The sequence below is a fragment of the Lytechinus pictus genome, chromosome 4 (assembly GCF_037042905.1).
Source record: "Lytechinus pictus isolate F3 Inbred chromosome 4, Lp3.0, whole genome shotgun sequence".
NCBI classification, from domain to species: domain Eukaryota; kingdom Metazoa; phylum Echinodermata; class Echinoidea; order Temnopleuroida; family Toxopneustidae; genus Lytechinus; species Lytechinus pictus.
Window position 1 is genome coordinate 21499726 of NC_087248.1, and position 20269 is coordinate 21519994.

The window sequence follows — 20269 nt, forward strand, 5'->3', positions numbered from 1 at the left end:
TGCGAAGCCCTGGAGCGGCCGGATTTTTTTTCTTCTTTTTTCTCGAGAAGAAAAAAATGCTATGCTCTGGAGCGGCTTTCTTTGTTCTTTTTCTCAATAAGACAAAAATGCTATGCCTCGGAACGCAAATTTGAGTGTAAAAATGGGGGTCCCCTCCGCGGCACATACCCACTATGCATTATATACTGAGTGCCCCCCCCCCCCCCGGGGGTGAGTCAGTCGATGATGTCCATCACTCACTATTTCTTTTGTTTTTTATTGTTTGAATTATACAATATTTCTTTTTTTTTTAGATTTGACAATAAGGACCAACTTGACTGAACCATATAGTATTAAACAATGCTAATTCCACATGTTCAGGGAAGAATTAATCATTGTGTCACTTGACAATGAGGAAAAAATTAGAATATATTTCATATATCATATAATAAAATACAAATGAAATAGTGAATGAGTGATGTCATCAGTTCCCTCATTATTTTGCATACTAGCCAGGATGTGCCTATAACTGTTTTGTGAAATTAAGCGAAACTTTAAAATGTCATAACTTTCTTACTTTACATCCGATTTCGATGAAATTTTCGGTGTTATGCTGGTTGGATTTTTCACTTTTTATTCAAATCAACTTTTTGTTGGGGTGGACTTGCCCTTTAAAAACGTTCTTCCAGCACAGGCGCTATCCACGTTGTATTGTGCAAGAACCATAATCTTAATTATGGGATTGGCATGGGGAAATGCCTATCAAACATGTCAAACGAGACTCAACAATGTCCTGCTACTTCAGAAAAAAGTACTGAGAATAATACGCAATATGTCCTTAAGTTAGAGCTCAAACGTATGCAGGCGGATCCAGCCTTCGCCAATAAGGGGGGGGGGGGCGAAATTTTTTACAGCCATACTTTCCCCGATCGGCCGCTCGAAAATGATTTTTGGTTTCTTTGAAGGGGAAGTCCTAATAATTCTTAGCTTTATTCTTATAAATCAATCCTTATTCATATAATTCAAGCGAAGCGCGAGCTAATTTTTTTTGGAAATCTTATGTATTTTTATCCTAAAATTTGAACATTCTGGGCAATGTTTGTTATCCTGAAAAAGATGTGTATGCAACTAAATAATTACTGCGGACGCGAAGGGCGAGCAGAAATGAACTGATGGAAAGGGTACATGTTAAAGAATTCATGCATGTAAGCCATGAATACGCTACATATTCTAAAAATGAAATAGTGCGAGCGCGAAGCGCGAGCTGATTTTTTTGCCATTTTTTACCCAAAGAATGGAAATTCTAAGCACTTTTTGTAACTTAAACAGAATAGGTATCATTATCATGATTATATACCTGAACAATTGATGCGAGCTTGAAGCGAGAGAAGAAAATTTCGAGATTTAGACTTACTTAACAAGACAATCTATTCATGTCTTATAAATCATGAAAAGGATGAGTAATTGGGGATCTTCCTTACATTAAAATTGCGAACGCAAAGCGCGAGCACAAAATTTTGATATACGTTTTGTACTGATCGAAAAGGTATCTATTAAGGACTGCTTGCACTCAACAATTTATGCGAGCGCGAAGTGTGAGCGGAAATAATCGAGATTTAGACCTAAAAATAGTTTGTAAATCATGAAAAGAATGAGTAATAGGGGATCTTCCTACATTAATAATGCGAGCACAAAGCGCGAGGAGAAATTTTTTTCTGAAACTTGATAATGATTTAAACAGAGAACAAGTTGAGTATCTTAATAAATATGCGCGCGCAGGTTTCATATTTAGACCTAGAATCTATGGGCATTCTAAATACATCTTTAACGATGAAAATCAAAGCGAGCGCGAAGCGCGAGCTTAAATTTTTTTTTTCCGATCTGAAAAAAAAGAGTCGATTTCAGCTCTATATTTCAAGCACCTTGTAGGAAAATTGTGAGGTGGATATGGATCGCACTGATATTTTTCATCATAATTACTTTGAGTTTTGACATAGGACCACGACATCCTTAGGACATGTCATCATATGAAAATGATGACTGTCTTCCTATTCCTCTTACTAAGGGCGAGATGAAACAAAAGGGTCAATTTAATTATTAATTTTGATATCTTATTCATTCATGCCTAATGAGGGTGAGAAATAATTTTTATGATGATATTATAGCCTGAAACTGGACATTTCAAGCATTTTTATATTTATAAGTAGGATGCATCAGTTAATAAATTTTTAAACATTAATCCAGCAAAAATTGCGAGCCTAAATTTTTAATACACTGTCATGAAAAGGGGATTTTATTGAGACATACATAACTCGCCAATCAAAATGCGAGCATGCAGCGCTAGCTGATACGTTTTGAAAATCAGACCTGAAAAGGGATATTTTGTAAAATTTATGGAACACACGAAAATAATAGGTAACTGGTAAATCATAATTTGCGAGCGCGCAGCGCGACTCAGAAAATGTTAATATTCAGACCATATAACTGGAATTTTTACAGAGCACTATTTACAAATCAATTTGTAAATCACACAAAATAATGAAGGTTCGATTTCCGAGATGAAATATGTTTTGTATAATTATTGACTTTCAAACTTGATATTTAAACTCTATAATGAACAAGATATGAAAATCACCTGACGGGCAATGCGAGCACGAAGCGCGAGCGGAAATTTTATATAATGACACGAAAGATTATTTTTATTTTCTAAGTCTTCCCCTCATCTTATTTCATTCACTCGTCTTGTGACTATCACCATACCTAAAAGATAAACAGAGTATTTTCTAGCAAAACTGTATTTTCCACAGGACCAAAGGACCAAACTCTGGAATTCATTTGGACAGAGTAAAAAAAGAGGCAGCTAATCTGAATCGATTTAAATTACTCATCAAAACATTTCTTTTGAATTCTTACTGATTCAAACAAATATATATAAACTTCGATCATACTTTTCCACGGTAGTGTTGATTATTTTAAAGTCAATATTTAATTTTTTATATAGACTATATACATTTGTGTTACAGTGCTTATATCTATATATAAATTTGTAGAATTTTTTTTTTTGATAATTTTTTCTCTACTTATATCATATTACCCTTGTTTAATTTTTTGATAGGTGTCTACATCTTACAAGCTTTGCTTAACAGTAGGCCCCTCCACTTTTTCATTTCATTGGTACGTTTCAATCCTGCATGATTGTGTTATGCAGTTGATGCATCTTTTCTTTGTAAAAATGATTTATTATGAAATGTGCTTTGTGGAATATGAATATATCAATAAAATAAATAATAAATGATACGTGAGACTTGTGTGGCGCACTTTCCATCTTGATTAAATGCTCAAGGCGCAGCTATAATAGTCGAAAAAACAACATTTGTTTGAAAAATAAGTCGATGTCTGTCACAAAGCACTATTTTTGTATACAAGTATATGTTTTCAGGTTGCCCATGAAGGTGGGTCATAATCATGATAATAGTCTGGGGTATCAAACTCTGGGGAAGAGTTCCTGTACCAACGGAATTTTCTTCTCAATTAACTGATTATAACATGTATAATGTGTCTTTATGTCTCATGATGACAATGCTCCCATTCCCGGTTTTGTCTAAAGGCCTACCATTGATGTTTATTCTTATAGTTTATTCTTATTACATTGCTTTTTATTTTGTATTTATGTTTGTTCGTTTACTTTCCTTTACGTAATTACACATTAGGGCCTATTATCATTCTTCTTTTTTTTTTACATTATTTTACTTATTTTTAAAAATTTTATCTTTCTTTTATCCACACAATTCCCCCCTCCATCAAGTTCTGTTATTTATTTTTTACAAGGAGTGGGCCCTATACTGCCAAATGTTCAAATGTGACTTTACTTTGGCACTTTATTTAGTACCGGTTCCATTGTTGTTTACTTCCAAAATTTCATACAAAACATTAAGGAAAATTCCATATTGTGATTTCCATTGTAGTATATATAGGCCTTTAAATTTGTTATGATAACTACGTTTTTAAGATGACTTTGGGTCCTAACTTATATAAGAATGTGTTGGTATTCCTAGTCCATTTCCATCACAATTTAAAAAAAAAAGAAAGTAACGTACTCAATTAAGCCAATATGATCATTTGCATCATATCTTTTGTTATTATATATATATATATATATGTATATATATATATATATATACACATATATGTAAATTAAGAAATATAATTAAAACAATTATGGAAAAGGATGCATCCGTAAAAGCCAATAAGGCTTGCAATGAATAGATGCTCCAAAACGCACAACATGTGTTTATACTGAAACACACGCCCGGACATATAGGGGCATATAGTGTCTCCATCCACCCGCTGGGATCCAATGCACATACTCGGCAGTATGCATATGCAGATCGCACACAAAAGCTGCTACCATGTCAAACATAGATACCCGACATAGCAACAGCCAAAGCACGCGATCCATACACCACTATAGACATTATCAGCCGCTCCCGACGGGTGAACAGATTCACCTGCCCTTTAGGCATGATCATGACTTATTTCTAATTTTTCCCGCGAAATATGGGATGACATGCTTTCATTTTATTTTTCATTTGTTTTATTCAATTTGACAGGAAGTAAAACATGAAAAGTAAATCTAACCATACCAATGTGCAAATTTATGAGGTAACAACAGGCAGATTGGAGATGGCCTTGTCATTCGTATAAAATCGTTTGCAAAATGCGTACATACGGTCGATTTAATGAATTATCTAATCTCTCTGGAAAAAAATCATGAAGCGCAGTGCATACTACACACAACAATAATCACAGCAAGGTCTGACAATATGCATTACCGCATATAATTATACTCATTCATGCATGCTTACTCACAATTTGTATCTTGGTGCAAAACAAAGGCTATATAGGCCTACATTCCTCCACGTACATGTATGATCATGTAATTCATTATATTTCATGATCAGGGGACAATGGCCTCATGGTTTTTATAGTAAAAAGAAGAAAAACAAGAGAAAAACAAGAAAAGGGGCGTTTTAAAGAGTGATGAAGGGTAAAAGGTCTGGATGGGGGCACGGCCCAAGACTCATAAATTGGCGCCGCGTCCCTCTGCAGCTCTAGACCACGGCGCTTAATTCAAAGGGTAAATCAGAATACCTATACAAAATAAAGTTTAATGGAAATGTTGTACAACGACGACCACACCATTGACTCCAATCCCCTTCAATGTAATATATTTCCTTATCCCTTATCATAATATATCCCGAGTGCAACTGAGACATGTACCTCTACTTTAATTCGTTCGATCGTTGTTTATTAGTCGCTATCTTACTACGATAATTATTTCAAATAAATCACGTGCACTTTAAGATTGATGTTACAAAAATTTAGATGTCACAAACCAATCTACCTGCATATTAATCTAGTGATATTAATGCAGCAATTAAAGACAAATGCTACGCGTGCGAGTTCAGTATTTACCATATGGCCGTCATAAACGACTGGTTTCCTGGTGCAAATTTCATTATTATACACTGCGTCCCACAAAAAAGGAAACCCGTTTTCAGAGACAGATTTCACAATTATTTAACATATTTTTACTTTGAATTTGATACCCATGGTAAGAGTGGAATCTTATCTTTAATTTGAGACAAACACCTTAGCATATAATTTACGCATGGCAGGTTAAAAACAGTGATTAATATTGAGGCCTATCAGAAACGATTTGCGCAGAAACTCACGTGTTAATCTGAATCCACTCACATTTCAAGGATCACTGAGGGAATCTTAAGAATAAAAAAGAAATGCTGAGCCAATCGTCCAATAAGCACGGTTGTCGTCCAATCTTGTCACTTTTTTCTGCGCAACCTGATTTTGACATTAAAATTTCAAACTCGTCTTGCTCATTAATGCGTGAAGTGTTCGTCACATATCAAAATGCAGAGGAATAATTGAGTATGATGATGTCAATAAAATATCATAATTAATTTGCCTCTTAAGAAAAGGGATGCGGGATTCCTGGTCCCGGGATCACGGTGTCCTTTTTCCTGGGACGCACTTTACAAGGGTTAGATGTACTATCTGCTTTTACTGAATATATATAGCCTAGTAAATAGAGACTATTTGCTCGACATTATGCTAGACCGCACAGCAGCAGGCGCTGCTGCATCCATAATATATACCAGCTACCCAGGATCTGCAGCACAGATCGAAGTCTACCCAGGCTCAAGTTCAGGTCAAGCTCTATTCATATTCGTTTTGGTTTAGCAAGGCGACGGACGATTCTCCTGAAAATGGCGGACAAATATGCCAAAGAGACGGCGGAGGAGTTTTCCTCCCGAATCTTCGATATGCTGAGCGGAGCATTCACTGGGATTTCGATTGCATTTGGAGTCAAGAGCGGTCTTTTTAAAGTTCTAGTAGATCTTCACGACACACCATTGACTTCACAGGAGATAGCTGATGTAGCTGGCCTAAAGGAGAGGTAGGTCATATTGGTTTTACATGCACGTATGTAATAACCTCGGCCTACTTGTTATATATCAAATACCCGCTGGAAGATTGTTAGCTCATATAGTGTTGGCAATATTTGGATTATGGCGGAAGACATTATGTGAGAGATTTTTGACATATCAATAATAATGGAACGTATTTATTTATTCATGTATTTGTTTATTTATTTCTGATATTTATACAGGGTTACACATATCACCAATTTGGTGGTCTTCCGTGTGGCCCTGTTAAAAAATTATATTAATAATAAAAATATTAGGTAAGCAATGAACAAGATATGATACAGTGATAAATAATACAGGCACAAAATATAAAAAGAATTATTGGTATCCTTTGAAATTATGTTCATTTTGATAATCAATTTTGACAATTTCAAATTTTGAAGGTAGCGCATAAAATAACATAACAATAAATTAGAACGAAAAAGAAATTACCAAATATGAAAAGCAAGATAATGATTACCAGTCAACACTATTACCAATGATTTCTATATACATATTGCCCATTAATATATCAAACCAAAACAAATTATTGAGGATAAAAGGATCAGTGTTACAAAATAAAAGCAAAAACGATTTGACATCTCAATCCTGGCATTAAAAAGGGTAAAAAAGAAATCAAAGTTAATTTATTAAAATGTTTTGATTGCTTTAGCGTTAATAGGTGCAAATTGTGAACAGTGTGGTATATGAAGAAATATGACATAACATTTACGGTAGTAGAGTGATGTAGGCCTATCACGAAAAAACAAATTTGAATAGGACTCGTGGCAGTAACAGACAGAAAAAAAATGAAGTAACGTTAGCTATGTACATGTATATAAGTAAATCAGACAGTTTAAGGAACAATCAATATTCAGTTCTTGTTTAAAGTGAAACCAGAGATAGATCGACTCGGTCTCACCTTAACGTTTAGAATATTGGTGTCATATAGGCATATTTTTAATATCAATTCAGTAAAACACACAATAGCACAGTGAAATGAATAGTGTGTTGAATACAGATCGAGTATAATGCATATTCTGCGCTAACCTAATATAGGCTCATGTATATTAGTCTTGGTAAACTTACCTTTTGATATTAAAGATTACAAATATTGTGAAATTTATCATTTGAAAGATTATATGTTGGCCATTCGATTTTCATTAAAAAGGGGAATGCTGAGGGTTTTTTTTCGAAGTGCCAATAAGTCCTATTGTATTTTCATTTATTCCAAGTCTCTATGCGCTTGAGAAAAGAAAGGAGAGGAGGAGTGTTAGCGAGTTCATTTTAATGAGGCTATATAGGTACAATTTATGTTAAGTATGTAGATACAGTGTAGGCCCTATAGCCAAACTAACTTGTTCAAAGGGCAAGTCCACCCCAAAAAATTATTTGAATAGGTAGAGCGAATTCAAACAAGCATCGACGTCAGATGTCATGGATGTAGAATAGAAAAAAAAAATAATTTGGCTCACTTTTCACAGGGCATTTATAGTGATTATTATATAACTCAAACGAAGATTCTTGCCATCTGATTGGTTGAAAGGTGTTCAATATTTGGTCCATTTTTTACTGCGTGCATTTTGTAATTTTCCATTGCACGGTGACCGTGCATTTTTTATTTTTCCATTGCACGGTACGCGCGCTAGCGCTCGCTCAGTATAATCCTTGTATGTCTACTTATTGTGTATGTGTGTGTGTGTGTTCGCGCGCATGAAGTTAGCGCAGATCAAACTGACTGTGCGCACTCGACTCAGATCCATGAAGCAATGCGCGTCACAAACATGAAAGCAAAGGGCTGATGAGCTGTCGATACATGGTGTTATCCACCGACTAGCAATTATCAGAGAAAAATTAGTTGCTGGAAATAGGCCAACCTAGGGCGGTATTCTGAAAGCTCAATTAGCGGTCAATTAGCGCTCAATTTGCATTTTGGTATTCTGAAAAGTCACTTAAGTGCCCCTTTCCTTATTTGGCAGGGTTGCGTTGCGCGCACTTGCAGCAGTACGCGTTATGACCGCGCGAAGACTTAATTGAGTAGTTACGAGACTTTTGGTATTCTGAAAAGTCTCTTAGCGCTCAATTAGCGGACTTTCCAGTGGAGAAAGATAATGGTGATAAGAGGTCCATTAAGTCTCATTTTCTCTTGCTAAATTTGGCTTTCATTTCGTATAAATATCATCAAATCGGTTTAATACTGCGACCAAAATTAGGAGGAAGCAAGAGAATAAAGGAGAAAGGTATAAAAATGGAATAAATGGAAAGAAGGTGGTATATAAAGGGTGTCCAAACTTGGCGGACATTTAAACAATATGTTTCAGGCTTAAATTTGTTCAAAAAATATTCACAATTTATACAAGTAAAATAAGGAATGGGGACTATATTTGGTAATAAAGAAATTAGAAAAGAGGGAAAAAGAAAACAGAAATTGTGTACTTATAGGGGAAATATGACTATTATTTTTCTATATTTTCTTTTATTATTAGCATCATAAAGTGTTTTTTGCACATTATTTTGACAATAATGAGATTGCCAAATCACAATAGATGCAGCAATGTTCAGGGGGAATCAAACCTTGTTTCCGACAATGAAAAAATAAGCATTGACCCCTTTGGTACAAAAGAAAAACGATGCCATCGTTTTCCCCACCTATAAAATCTTAAATACCATAACATTTGTACATCCAATTTCAATAAAATTTCGGCTTTTTTAAAACAATTATGCTTGTTTGATTTTGTAAATCCATTTATTCAAATCAGCATTTTGTTGAAGAAGATTTCTCATGAAAATGAAAAGTATGTTATTTTTAAAATAAGTAGGAATTAAGTTAAAGAAGAACCCCCCCCCCCCATCATGACCCCGAGACAGAGGCAAATAAAATATTGTAAAAAAAAAAAAAAAAAAAAAAAGCTACAAATGGATTCAAATAAGTGGATGTGAAAATCAGAACGCGTTCGAAAAAAAGAGAAAATCACAAAGGTACAATCAATGAGAGAAAGGGAAAAGACAACAGTTAGCTTCAACAACATAATGAACCTCTAATCTCCGATGCAAATGCTTTTAGCATTGTTTTTCAGCAAAAATTCTTTGTATCAATATCGTGGTGCAGTGCACCTGCAGCAGCCGGGCGCTGCGCTGCAAGCCAGCAAAGTGAAGAGACACTACGCGCTGGGAGAAAATTTTACGTTGTAAGAGCGCATTTGATTGGCTAATTCGGCTCAGTAGGGGCGTGGCCTAAAGGGAGTTAATTGAGCGCTAATAGAGTTTTCAGAATACGAATTTGGAGGTACATTAGCGCTCCATTAAATGGGTAACTTATGAGGAAACTTAAGTGGAAACTTACGAGACTTTTCAGAATACCCCCCCAGATCTTTATCTTGTTATTCCTTTTTTTACATTTTAAAAAACTTTGTAACTTATATGAGTTATATAAAACAAATAATGAATGCAAATATTTGTGCAATGGAAAGAATATTTACATTCGATGAAAGATTAAAAGTTCCATTCAACTCGGCTAACGCCTCGTTGAATGGAACTTTACATCTTTCATCTCATGAAAATATTCTTCCCATTGCACGCATACACATTCATTATTTGTATATAGTATGTCATCCAGTGATTCACTATTTATTTTGTCTTACTACTATTATGATACATGTTAAAACTGGATCCTTAACTGCAATTAGATATGCTTTAAATAGGCTGAAAGGCCTGTAGCTCACCTTACATGACTCGTATAACTCCAAGGGGCGGCGATCCTGGGGGCCGGGGGCACAGTGCCCTCTTAATCAATGCCCCTTTTTATCCAAGAAAAGGGTCCCTCACGAACTTGTTCTGTGCCCCTCTACCTTAGAAGAACCTGTTTTACGCCGTTATCAAGTGCCACATTAGGTATTTGCCTTCTTATAGGTGCCCTTATATCTGTGCCCCTTTTTACCCAAGAAAAATGCCCCTCACGAATGTGTTCGGTTAGGTGCCCCCCACCCCCCCCCCCCCCCCCCTTTGACCTGAGAAGGACCTGTTTTATGTGTTAACGATGCCCCCTTGCCTCCTTGTAAGAGCCCCAAAGGAAAAATTTGAATAATCCGACGTGCCTTAAGTTTCATGAAGATGTTAGTGGGGGTAGATAAGTCATATTCCCCTTTTGTTTTAAGATAGTGCCCTTTTCGAAAGAAAATGTGGCAATTTTCCTTGTGCCTCCCCCCCCCCCTCCACTAACAACTTCGCTCCGCCAATTTTGGATTAATTCTAACAAGTACAACCCCTCCGACATTCTCATCTTTACAGCATAGTGAACCAAAAACTTTATTACAGAGTACTCGAAATTGCAGCGGGGACGGATTCAAGACAAGAACACAGTAAATCTACTGAAAATGTCCGTCAAATGACAAAGAGCAGCCGGGAGGTCTTTCTCGAAAATTGGTGAACAGGAGGAATAGCAGTTTCGTTCTAAATTTTTGAGTTTACGAAGAATTTGCAAATGCCTATATATCGTTTGTCAAGAGTCCGGAACGAAACTGTTGTTTTAATTCACAAATTTTCGACAAATATTCCTTGGGTGTACTTTATTATGAATAGAATTTGACAATATATTTTCTTTGTTCTTGAATTCGTCTTGCGTCATTAAGCGAAAACGCCCTATTAACCGTGTAGCACCGTGTAAACCTACAAAGACCATCTGACCATTTTGACAGCATTTAAACCGATATCGTCAATAACAGGTATGTCCGGGAATGGTTGGGCGTGATGACCACGGCCTTCATCGTCGATCTCGACCCTGTGACAGAGAAATATCATCTACCGCCTCACCGTGTAGACAGCTTTCGGTCAGGAACTATGGAAGGCCAGGCCGCTGATTGCTGCATTGGGATACCTGTCGTCAGTGATGTCTTCCGCACGATGCTTAAAGTCATTAAAAAGGAAGGACCACGAGGTACGTGTAAAATACTACTTGCCTATCAGGGGCTGCGTAACCGATGGGTCCAGGGGATGGGCCCTCACCTTTTCCAAATCGTGTAAACAACGTAAATATTACCATCAGATTGTGACGTTTGCATGATCACCCCTCCCCCTCACATCTTAAAACCTTCACAAATTTATAAATTGTCGTGAGGGAGCGGCTTTTGTCCCTTTTTAGTCAAAATGAAATTTCATTCGGTGATATATTTGACCAATAGGTAGCGACCAAATGATACACTTTTAAAATGATTTAAACAATGCCATTTACTATGTGAATTGCACATTAGTTGTTTAAACAGTTTAAACAAGTGTTTAAAATCTTGTACAACCATTTCATGCTTAATTTGTTGATAATTAAATACTAGAGTTTAAACTTTGTTGTTGTTTAAGACTTTAAACACTTGTTTGAAATGTTTAAATAACTACGGTGCGATTCACATAGTAAACAGCATTGATTATATTATTTTTAAGTGCATTATATTTCGCCATATTTTCTCATATTTGTTTTTCTTGGTCGTGGAACTCAGCGAGCCAATTCTTCGTGGCCCGCAACATATTTACTGTCTATTTACGCAAGAGGCAAGTGGGATATGACTTCATTTCATCATTGCCCGTTAAGTTAATTTGACGTAAGTTAAATGAAATGATTGATATGGATTGTTCTGTTATTTATGTGTGCGGTTTCTTTTCATTCTCAGGAATGGAATTTTCGATGGCGCCAAACTACCATGAATTCAACGATAGTTACGGTTTACCGTGGTTCAATCACTGTTTCGTCCAGGACTTCATTCCATCCCAACCGGAGATCAAGTCAAAATTAGGTAAGAATCTAAACCATTGTAAGACTTGTAAGAATTAAAGTTGCCGTAAAGCAATCGATCAACTTTGACAATTCAAACTGTTCAACTGAACCATTGTCTCATTGGGAGCGCTTCATGAAAGGTCTGTCAGACGATTTATTCCGGCAAGCATGTTTTACTCGAAAGTACCATAGTAATAGTGGCTCAGAGCCAATCAATTCAAATAAAGTGTTCATATCGAACAACTTGTCGGCAGAAAAAAAAGGATAATGAACGCTCTATCGATAACAATTCCTAGGAAAGGTTTTTCTAACCCGATCACTCCGGATCCTCGCTTCTAATTGTATACAAATTCTACAGAATGTTAACTATGAAAGCTATCCTCCTTCTTCCCAGCTGCCACTTCCTACATAAATCTAGGCGGAGGCTGAAACCTCTGCTCATATCAAAGGCTATATTACACCGGTCCCCTTCCCTAAGGCACTTTTAAAAGTAACATTTCACACTAATTTTATGTTGACTTTGAACATGATATTTTCCCTCCTTGTTATAGCTTTGTTATCGAAACGTTGAATATGAAATTAGTTCACAATTTCCACATGCCCCTCTTCGTCGTATCAGTGGATGAATTCCATGATTCACGAACACTTTTATCGCCCTAATTGATGTTTAGGGAGACAATCATTTACGAACGCAAATGTGATTTCAGATTGGGGCCCAGTGGGCAGTGATATAGCACCAAATGGGATCAACAGAGGGATGTATATCCCAGTGCATTTTCAAGGAGTCACTAATCAAATTGAAGAGAGAGAAAAAACTAAAACGTTTCCTCCCAGGTACTGGAATTTAATGAATAAGCAGGAGACACTTTGCTATTCCGATGTAAAATGTCCAGATAACCACCATCTACAATCGATTTTCTATTTCGATTCAGTCAAGCTGTAGAAGCTTTTAGAATAGGACCCGAAACTGCATCCGAAGTCTTGTCGGTTAAAAGGTTGAAAAATAATTGAGCTGTAAATGAATATCATTTGGAAGATAAGAACGAGGTTTTATTTTTCAGATTTTGATTTTATCTTTCAGAGAGTGGAATTCGGATGCTTGACGTCGGGTGCGGTCACGGTGCTGCGATCAAAAAGCTGGCCGAAAGTTTCCCAAACAGTCATTTTGTAGGTCTTGACATTGATCAAAATACAGTTGATTGGTCAAACAAAGAAGCTGAATCATCAGCACTTAAGAACCTGGAGTACGTCTGCAGCGACGCCACTGCGATGCCTAAGGACTGGACCTCGACCTTCGATTACGTTTTCTTCTTTAACCTCCTTCATGATACACCCCGACCAGACCTGATCGTTGACGAGGCCAAGAGAGTGATGAAGAAGTCAGGAATCATGTCTGTGATTGAGATGGATGGCAAATCGAAGCATTGCGACAACCTTGATAACCCTAATGCTTCATTCAACTACACCGACAGCTTATTCTACTGTCTGCCCATGTCCTACAACAACCCCGATTCCGTGGCCCTCGGTGCAATGTGGGGCAAGGACCGCATACGGGAGTTTCTGGAACGGAAAGGTCTCAGAATCAAAGATGAAAGCATTCTTCCTATGCTGCCGCAGGTTCACTTCCTGTCAGAATTGATGTAAATCACACAGCTGGAATATAGGCCCTACAGTGAACTGGTTGACAGAATGACAGTCATTAAAAGCAAATAATTACCTTTGTTGAAAGTTACATGCGGAAACTTTCATTTATTTTCAAGGCGAATCGGATGTACATAAGGTAGCTACAATTAATGCGCGTGTTTCATTGGCTGAAAACCAAACTGCTTATATGTATACATATTTTAGCTGCGTTTGATGGCAACTCTTTCTGCTCCGGGCCCGAGAAGTTAGACTTTGTTCCATTCAAGGAGACGAATAGATGATTATGTACTATATACATGTATTACAGCGGGAGAAAGCTTTTTTGCAATTCTATTGTATCTTAAAAATGGAGCCACGCCGCATCAGAGAGTAAAAGTAGGCGCACCTCGACCCCATGATTTTACAATCAAAATGAGGAAGAGAGCATCAAATCGTGTGCTCGGTTGTGTATCTCTATAATACCCCCATTTTCTTGATAAGATCATTATGAAGTCACCTTTAGATAATTAAAGATTAACCATGCATATCACTTTGTATATGTTAAATTACTACATTGTTATTGTGCAAAAAAATTACCATTTGAAATGTGAAAATCAATTAAAATGATAAACACGGAAGGAAACTTTGTTTCTTTTTTTGTTTTGCAACTGTTTTCCCTGTTTAATTCTCGAACAGCTTTATGGCAACCCCTGCTTGGGATTAAAGATGGCAATACATAGGCACTTCCAGTGTGGGGTATCGAGATGTGGGTGAGGGTGAGAGGGTGGGTTCGGGTTTTAGGAGCACTCGTTCCGATACTTACTCCAGTGGGTGCCCAAAATGGAAAATGAAAGGAGGGAAGGGAGAAAGAACAAAGCATGAAGGTTTACCCGATACCAAATCAGAAGATATAGGAAGGCAAGGATCCATGGGTGGGGGGCGAAGAGCCTTGTCCCATCCCTCCCCTACTACCCCACCCCCCAAAAAGGAGAGAAGGGAAAGTAAGAGGGGAAAGAATAATAAGAGAAAAGGAAGAGAGACCAGAAGGTAAGGTGAGAAAGAGAAATAACAGAAGGGAAATGGGAAAGGAGAAAAGGACTGAATAAGGGGGGGGGGGGAATAGAAGGGAAAAGGCACCTTAGTTTTCCTTATTTCTTCTTCCTTTTCTACTTCTTCTTCTTAACCACACGTACTCATTGTGTTCGTCTTCTGTCGTTCCCTTTCTGTGCCTTCCTATTGTATTGAAATTTTTTCATCATTCAAAAGAAGAAAACAAATACAGTCACATTAAAAGCATTAAACTACGCACTACAACTGCTGTTGCTTCTATTGATACTACTACTTCTTCTTATTATTATTATCATTCTTCTTCTTCTTTTTCTTCTTCTTCTTCGTCTGCTTCCTTTTCTTTTCCAAACATTTTCCAAAATGGAAAATGAAAGGAGGGAAGGGAGAAAGAACAAAGCAGGAAGGTTTACCCGATACCAAATCAGAAGATATAGGAAGGCAAGGATCCATGGGTGGGGGGCGAAGAGCCTTGTCCCATCCCTCCCCTACTACCCCACCCCCCAAAAAGGAGAGAAGGGAAAGTAAGAGGGGAAAGAATAATAAGAGAAAAGGAAGAGAGACCAGAAGGTAAGGTGAGAAAGAGAAATAACAGAAGGGAAATGGGAAAGGAGAAAAGGACTGAATAAGGGGGGGGGGGGAATAGAAGGGAAAAGGCACCTTAGTTTTCCTTATTTCTTCTTCCTTTTCGACTTCTTCTTCTTAACCACACGTACTCATTGTGTTCGTCTTCTGTCGTTCCCTTTCTGTGCCTTCCTATTGTATTGAAATTTTTTCATCATTCAAAAGAAGAAAACAAATACAGTCACATTAAAAGCATTAAACTACGCACTACAACTGCTGTTGCTTCTATTGATACTACTACTTCTTATTATTATTATTATCATTCTTCTTCTTCTTTTTCTTCTTCTTCTTCGTCTGCTTCCTTTTCTTTTCCAAACATTTTAGCCTATCTCCCTTGTTATTATCTCCGACTGTTTCGTCGCTTGATCTCCATCGCCATCATCATTATCACCATCCCCTCTTTAGGTATCAGCCTTTTTTTAATTCACGAGATTTTTTGTTTTTCCTTTAGTCATTTTTTTTCATTTGACCGACTGCGAAATACGCCACCGCTTATTTCTTTTCTATACCTAACTGTAAATACCTCAGTAAATATCCGATTTAAATCTTGGCTAATATAATTTTTGATCGATGTAGTATTACATCACTTTGTCCAATAATTACATGATATACTGCACCGGTATCATGTAAGCTTATATTATTAAGCAAACTAGATCTAAATTCATGATATCTCTTTGGTACGAATTCATTCTTCATTTCCATTGTCATTACTATGATGATCCATAGTTTGATGATTACAAATATACCCCTACACAGCAAAAACTGTGGTGTTAACCGGTGTACATAGAGGACCACACCAGTTATTTTACACCGGTGTTAAATTGGTGGTGTTAGTTTTACACCTATAGGTGTTATTACAACACCTTTGGTTGTTATATTTACACTCTTTGGTGTTATGTTCAATCTCTAGGGTGTAATTATAACACCTCAGGGTGAGGTCCTCTATTAACACCAATTGGTGTCAGTTTTAACACCACAGTTTTTACAGTGTACTAAGAATAATAAATCCCAATTGTAAAATATATCTAACTAGTATATTACTATTACCATAACTACTACTTTTTGTAAAAGTACCGTTATTTCTATAGCCATATCTACTACTACCACTGCTACTACTACGTTACTTCAAATATCATTATTATTACTCTGACAATGTATACTACTCATAATATATTTTGAATAATTTCAAATAATTGAACTTGTTCTTCTCAGCTTTTCTTCTTCTGCGTCATATTCTTCAACTAAATGACGCCATTATGCAGGAGGTCTAGTATCATCATAGTCATAACAGTCATAGGCTCATCTCATTTAACGAGTTTAGTATCAAACAGTTGGTCCAATTGTTGGTCCAAAGAGGTGCCGTGGCCGACTGATCTAAGGCGCCTGACTATAGGCCAGTGAGCAAGGAATATAATTGGCAATGCTCTTTTATCCTGCATTTAAATAAATGAAAATACTATACCGCATTCTTGGTAACTATAAGTGTGCACTTGTGCTAACAAATAGAAATCCAATAAATACAGGGTTATTTATGAACTAGATCTAAAGCCATAAATGTGGTACACCAATATTTTTCCCCTTTCCATCTTAAATATGACCACGCACTGTCTTTTTGGAAACAAATAGGCCTATACTAGATTAAAAATTACTTATCATCTAAGGCTGATTTTAAATGAGACTAAAATATTTCCATCTACCAATTCTAATAGCTAATAAATGTATACGACGTGTGTGGGACAATGACTAACCATGGTATCGGTACAGTATATATTCACATTGATTGCTTTTCAATTTATAGTCAGTTATTTCTACATTTTTTTCGCTCTCTCTCTCTCTCTCTCTCTCTCTCTCCTGAACTCATGATTCATCATTAATCACAATGACTGAGCAAATCAATGCGTTCGAGAAAGCAGGTAACACTAGAATCAATTGCTTAGGCCTACTTTAAAATGCCTTTACCAATAGGCCTACCAATGTACAGATATAACACAAAACGTTAGTCCAGTTATCCATCACAGAAGATAAAATATTCGTTTGTAAATACCGATAAGTAAAATTAATAGTACGTTACCACGGGAAGGAGAGAAATTTAAGTCTTTGCCGACAATAATTGCTATAGACAACTCCTCTCAGCTTTTGATGAGCTTTCCGATGATTGGATGTCGGACTTCGATGAAACTGTTTAAACTGAAATGCGAATTGCCGTGTTCGAAAAGTTATAGGAATATATAGGTTATCTACATCCAACCCAACAATCTTCGTGATATGGAACGAACGAATATACTACGATAAGTCAGGGTACATTAAACTAGACCCTTACACTACATTTATATCAATTTAATCCTATGTGTATCAATGTTGTCCTAACGTTTAGGTTTGGTCAAGCTCCAACCCACCCTGACCCATCATAGTGAATTCTATAGTTCCACTAAGATCACAAGTAAAACTTGAGTTTTCATCAGACAACCTCACTTACCCCAACCATGGTTCAGTCACAGCACACACTCTAGGAATTATGTCGTCCAAACGTTTGAATCCTTCCAACATTTCCTGATAGCAATGATCCAAAATAGTCATGAAAGCGTTGACTGGTCTTCAGTATCTTTCCATAATGATCGGTGATTTCGCTCGATGTTTTGACCTAGGTAGTTAGGATACAGTTCTACCATGTCATTTAGACTGTCTTGAAAGCCCTTCTGTCCGTCACAGACCAATCAACAAACCTTCGTTGAGGCAAGGGTTCGGATTAGCCAGGCCGACAGTTAGCTTAGAAAGTAGGGTTCTATTTTCACTATTATCCATTTGTTTCCTTTATATTTGCTTCCGAAAGAACCGATTTGAAATTCGTATTTTCGGGTAAAAGCAAAGTGACATTTGAAAACTTATAAGCTCTAATCGATGTACCTGTAGTCTGAAAGATCATTCGGTAAAATGTTCATAACCTGATGCCAAGGGATCTACCCATTTCTCTTCGCTCGATGTTCTGCTCTTGGTGGTAAACATAGCTGATTCTCAAATCTACAGTTCTTCTATGTCCTTTACATTTTCTTGAAAGTCTTTCTGTCCATCATAGACCAACAAACCTTCATTGACGTATAGGGTTCGAATTAGCCAGACCAGCAGTTAGATTGGACGACAGAGTTCTATTTTCAACATTATCCCTTTATTTCTTTTATATTTGCTTTCGAGAGTACCGAGTTGAAATTCCTGTTTTGAGGTAAATGCTAAGTGACACTGAACACTTCTAATATATGTGCCTGAAGTAAAAAATATGATTCCGTAAAAAACACATACCAATGATGATCCTTCAAGGGTCGATCCAGTTCTCTTCACTCGATGTTCTGTACGTGGAAGTAAACTTTGCTAGTTCTCAAATATACAGGTTTTTGAATGTCCTTTAGATGTTCTTCAAAGCCTTTCTGTCCGTCACAGACCAATCAACAAACCTCCTTTGACATAGGGGGTTCAGATTAGCCAGGCCGACAGTTAGCTTGGACACCAGAGTTCGATTTTCAATATCATCTGTTTACTTTCTTTAAATTTGATTTGGACAGAGAGAACTGTCTTGGAATTCTTACTTGGAGGTGAAACAAAGTGACATTGGAAAACTTCTGAGTTCTAATTGATGTAGGCACAGTCTGAAAAACGCGATTTCGAAGGATCTATCAATTTATGTAAGGCTGAATGCTGTCAGAAGACCCTCTTGTCTTATGTTTATCATGCTCACGACGATACAGGATTGTGTCTCTGCATTGCAGTAACATCGACTGTACTCTATAGTCTAGCACAGTTGGAATATAATACAGTCATTTGAGTATTTCCGTGTTAAGGGAAAATAAGATATAGAAAATTTTCTAGGCTGGATCGGTAGCTGACTAAAGAACTTGGTTGCGATGAACTTGGAGACCTGTCTGGTTGAACAAAACGAGTCATTCCTTGATGATACTGCTGCGGATTATATCACCATATCTGGTTCCTGAATCCTGATGTATGTGGGACATAAAAATAAAAATAAAAGAGAAAATGAAATGAATTAACAGTTAGCGAAATACATTGTTTGAATTCAGGCTCTCAAAAGACACTCAGCGGCGAGGTTGAGGTGTAGATGTATATCCCTACATCCCCTTCCACTCTGAGCAAAATAAGAACGATTGCATTATCTTTTCAGACATGCTAAGCAGCAAAAGTTACGTTTCATTTCCACATGCTATAGGGGGTCGGGAAGTATTGCTCATAACGAACTGAGCAGACTAAGCTTGTCAGAAGCTGTCAGAAGAATAAATTTGATATAGATACAGCGAGACCCAAGAACAATGTTCCTTTAAAAGGACAAGTCCCCCTTCAAAAAAGTTGACTTGATTGTGGCGAATTTATGATTACAGCGCACCGTTTTACCGATTGCGCCATTCTAGTCTATCCGATTATATAAAATTTCATTATATCCTTACTTGTGAAATATGAATAATCATGAGGCGTACAAATGGAGTTAACCCCGACACAAAATGTTGAGCATAGGTACCAAGCCACAACCAAAATAAAAATAAAACAAAACAGCAAAGTGATACTGATGAAATACCAGTTGGTATAAGACATTTAAAAATGGATCAACGTATGCTTAAAATGATTGACAGGTAAAACTGAAAGAAAAGTCTTTGATCCTAAATATTTTCTTAAAATAAACCAGTCCTTATGCCTTAATTTTCAGAACTTAGTCGCTAGCTATATAATC

At 36.8% G+C, this 20269-nt stretch overlaps 1 protein-coding gene across 1 annotated transcript; it reads left to right on the top strand.

The window, feature by feature from the left end:
* Positions 1 to 6044: 6044 nt before the first annotated feature.
* Positions 6045 to 15481, top strand: LOC129258316 (S-adenosylmethionine-dependent methyltransferase Rv2258c-like). Its single transcript, XM_054896605.2, has 4 exons — positions 6045 to 6457; positions 11189 to 11400; positions 12125 to 12247; positions 13310 to 15481. Exons 1-4 carry the CDS (start codon positions 6267 to 6269, stop codon positions 13870 to 13872), a joined length of 1089 nt encoding a protein of 362 aa, XP_054752580.2. The 5' UTR covers positions 6045 to 6266; the 3' UTR covers positions 13873 to 15481.
* Positions 15482 to 20269: the final 4788 nt, after the last annotated feature.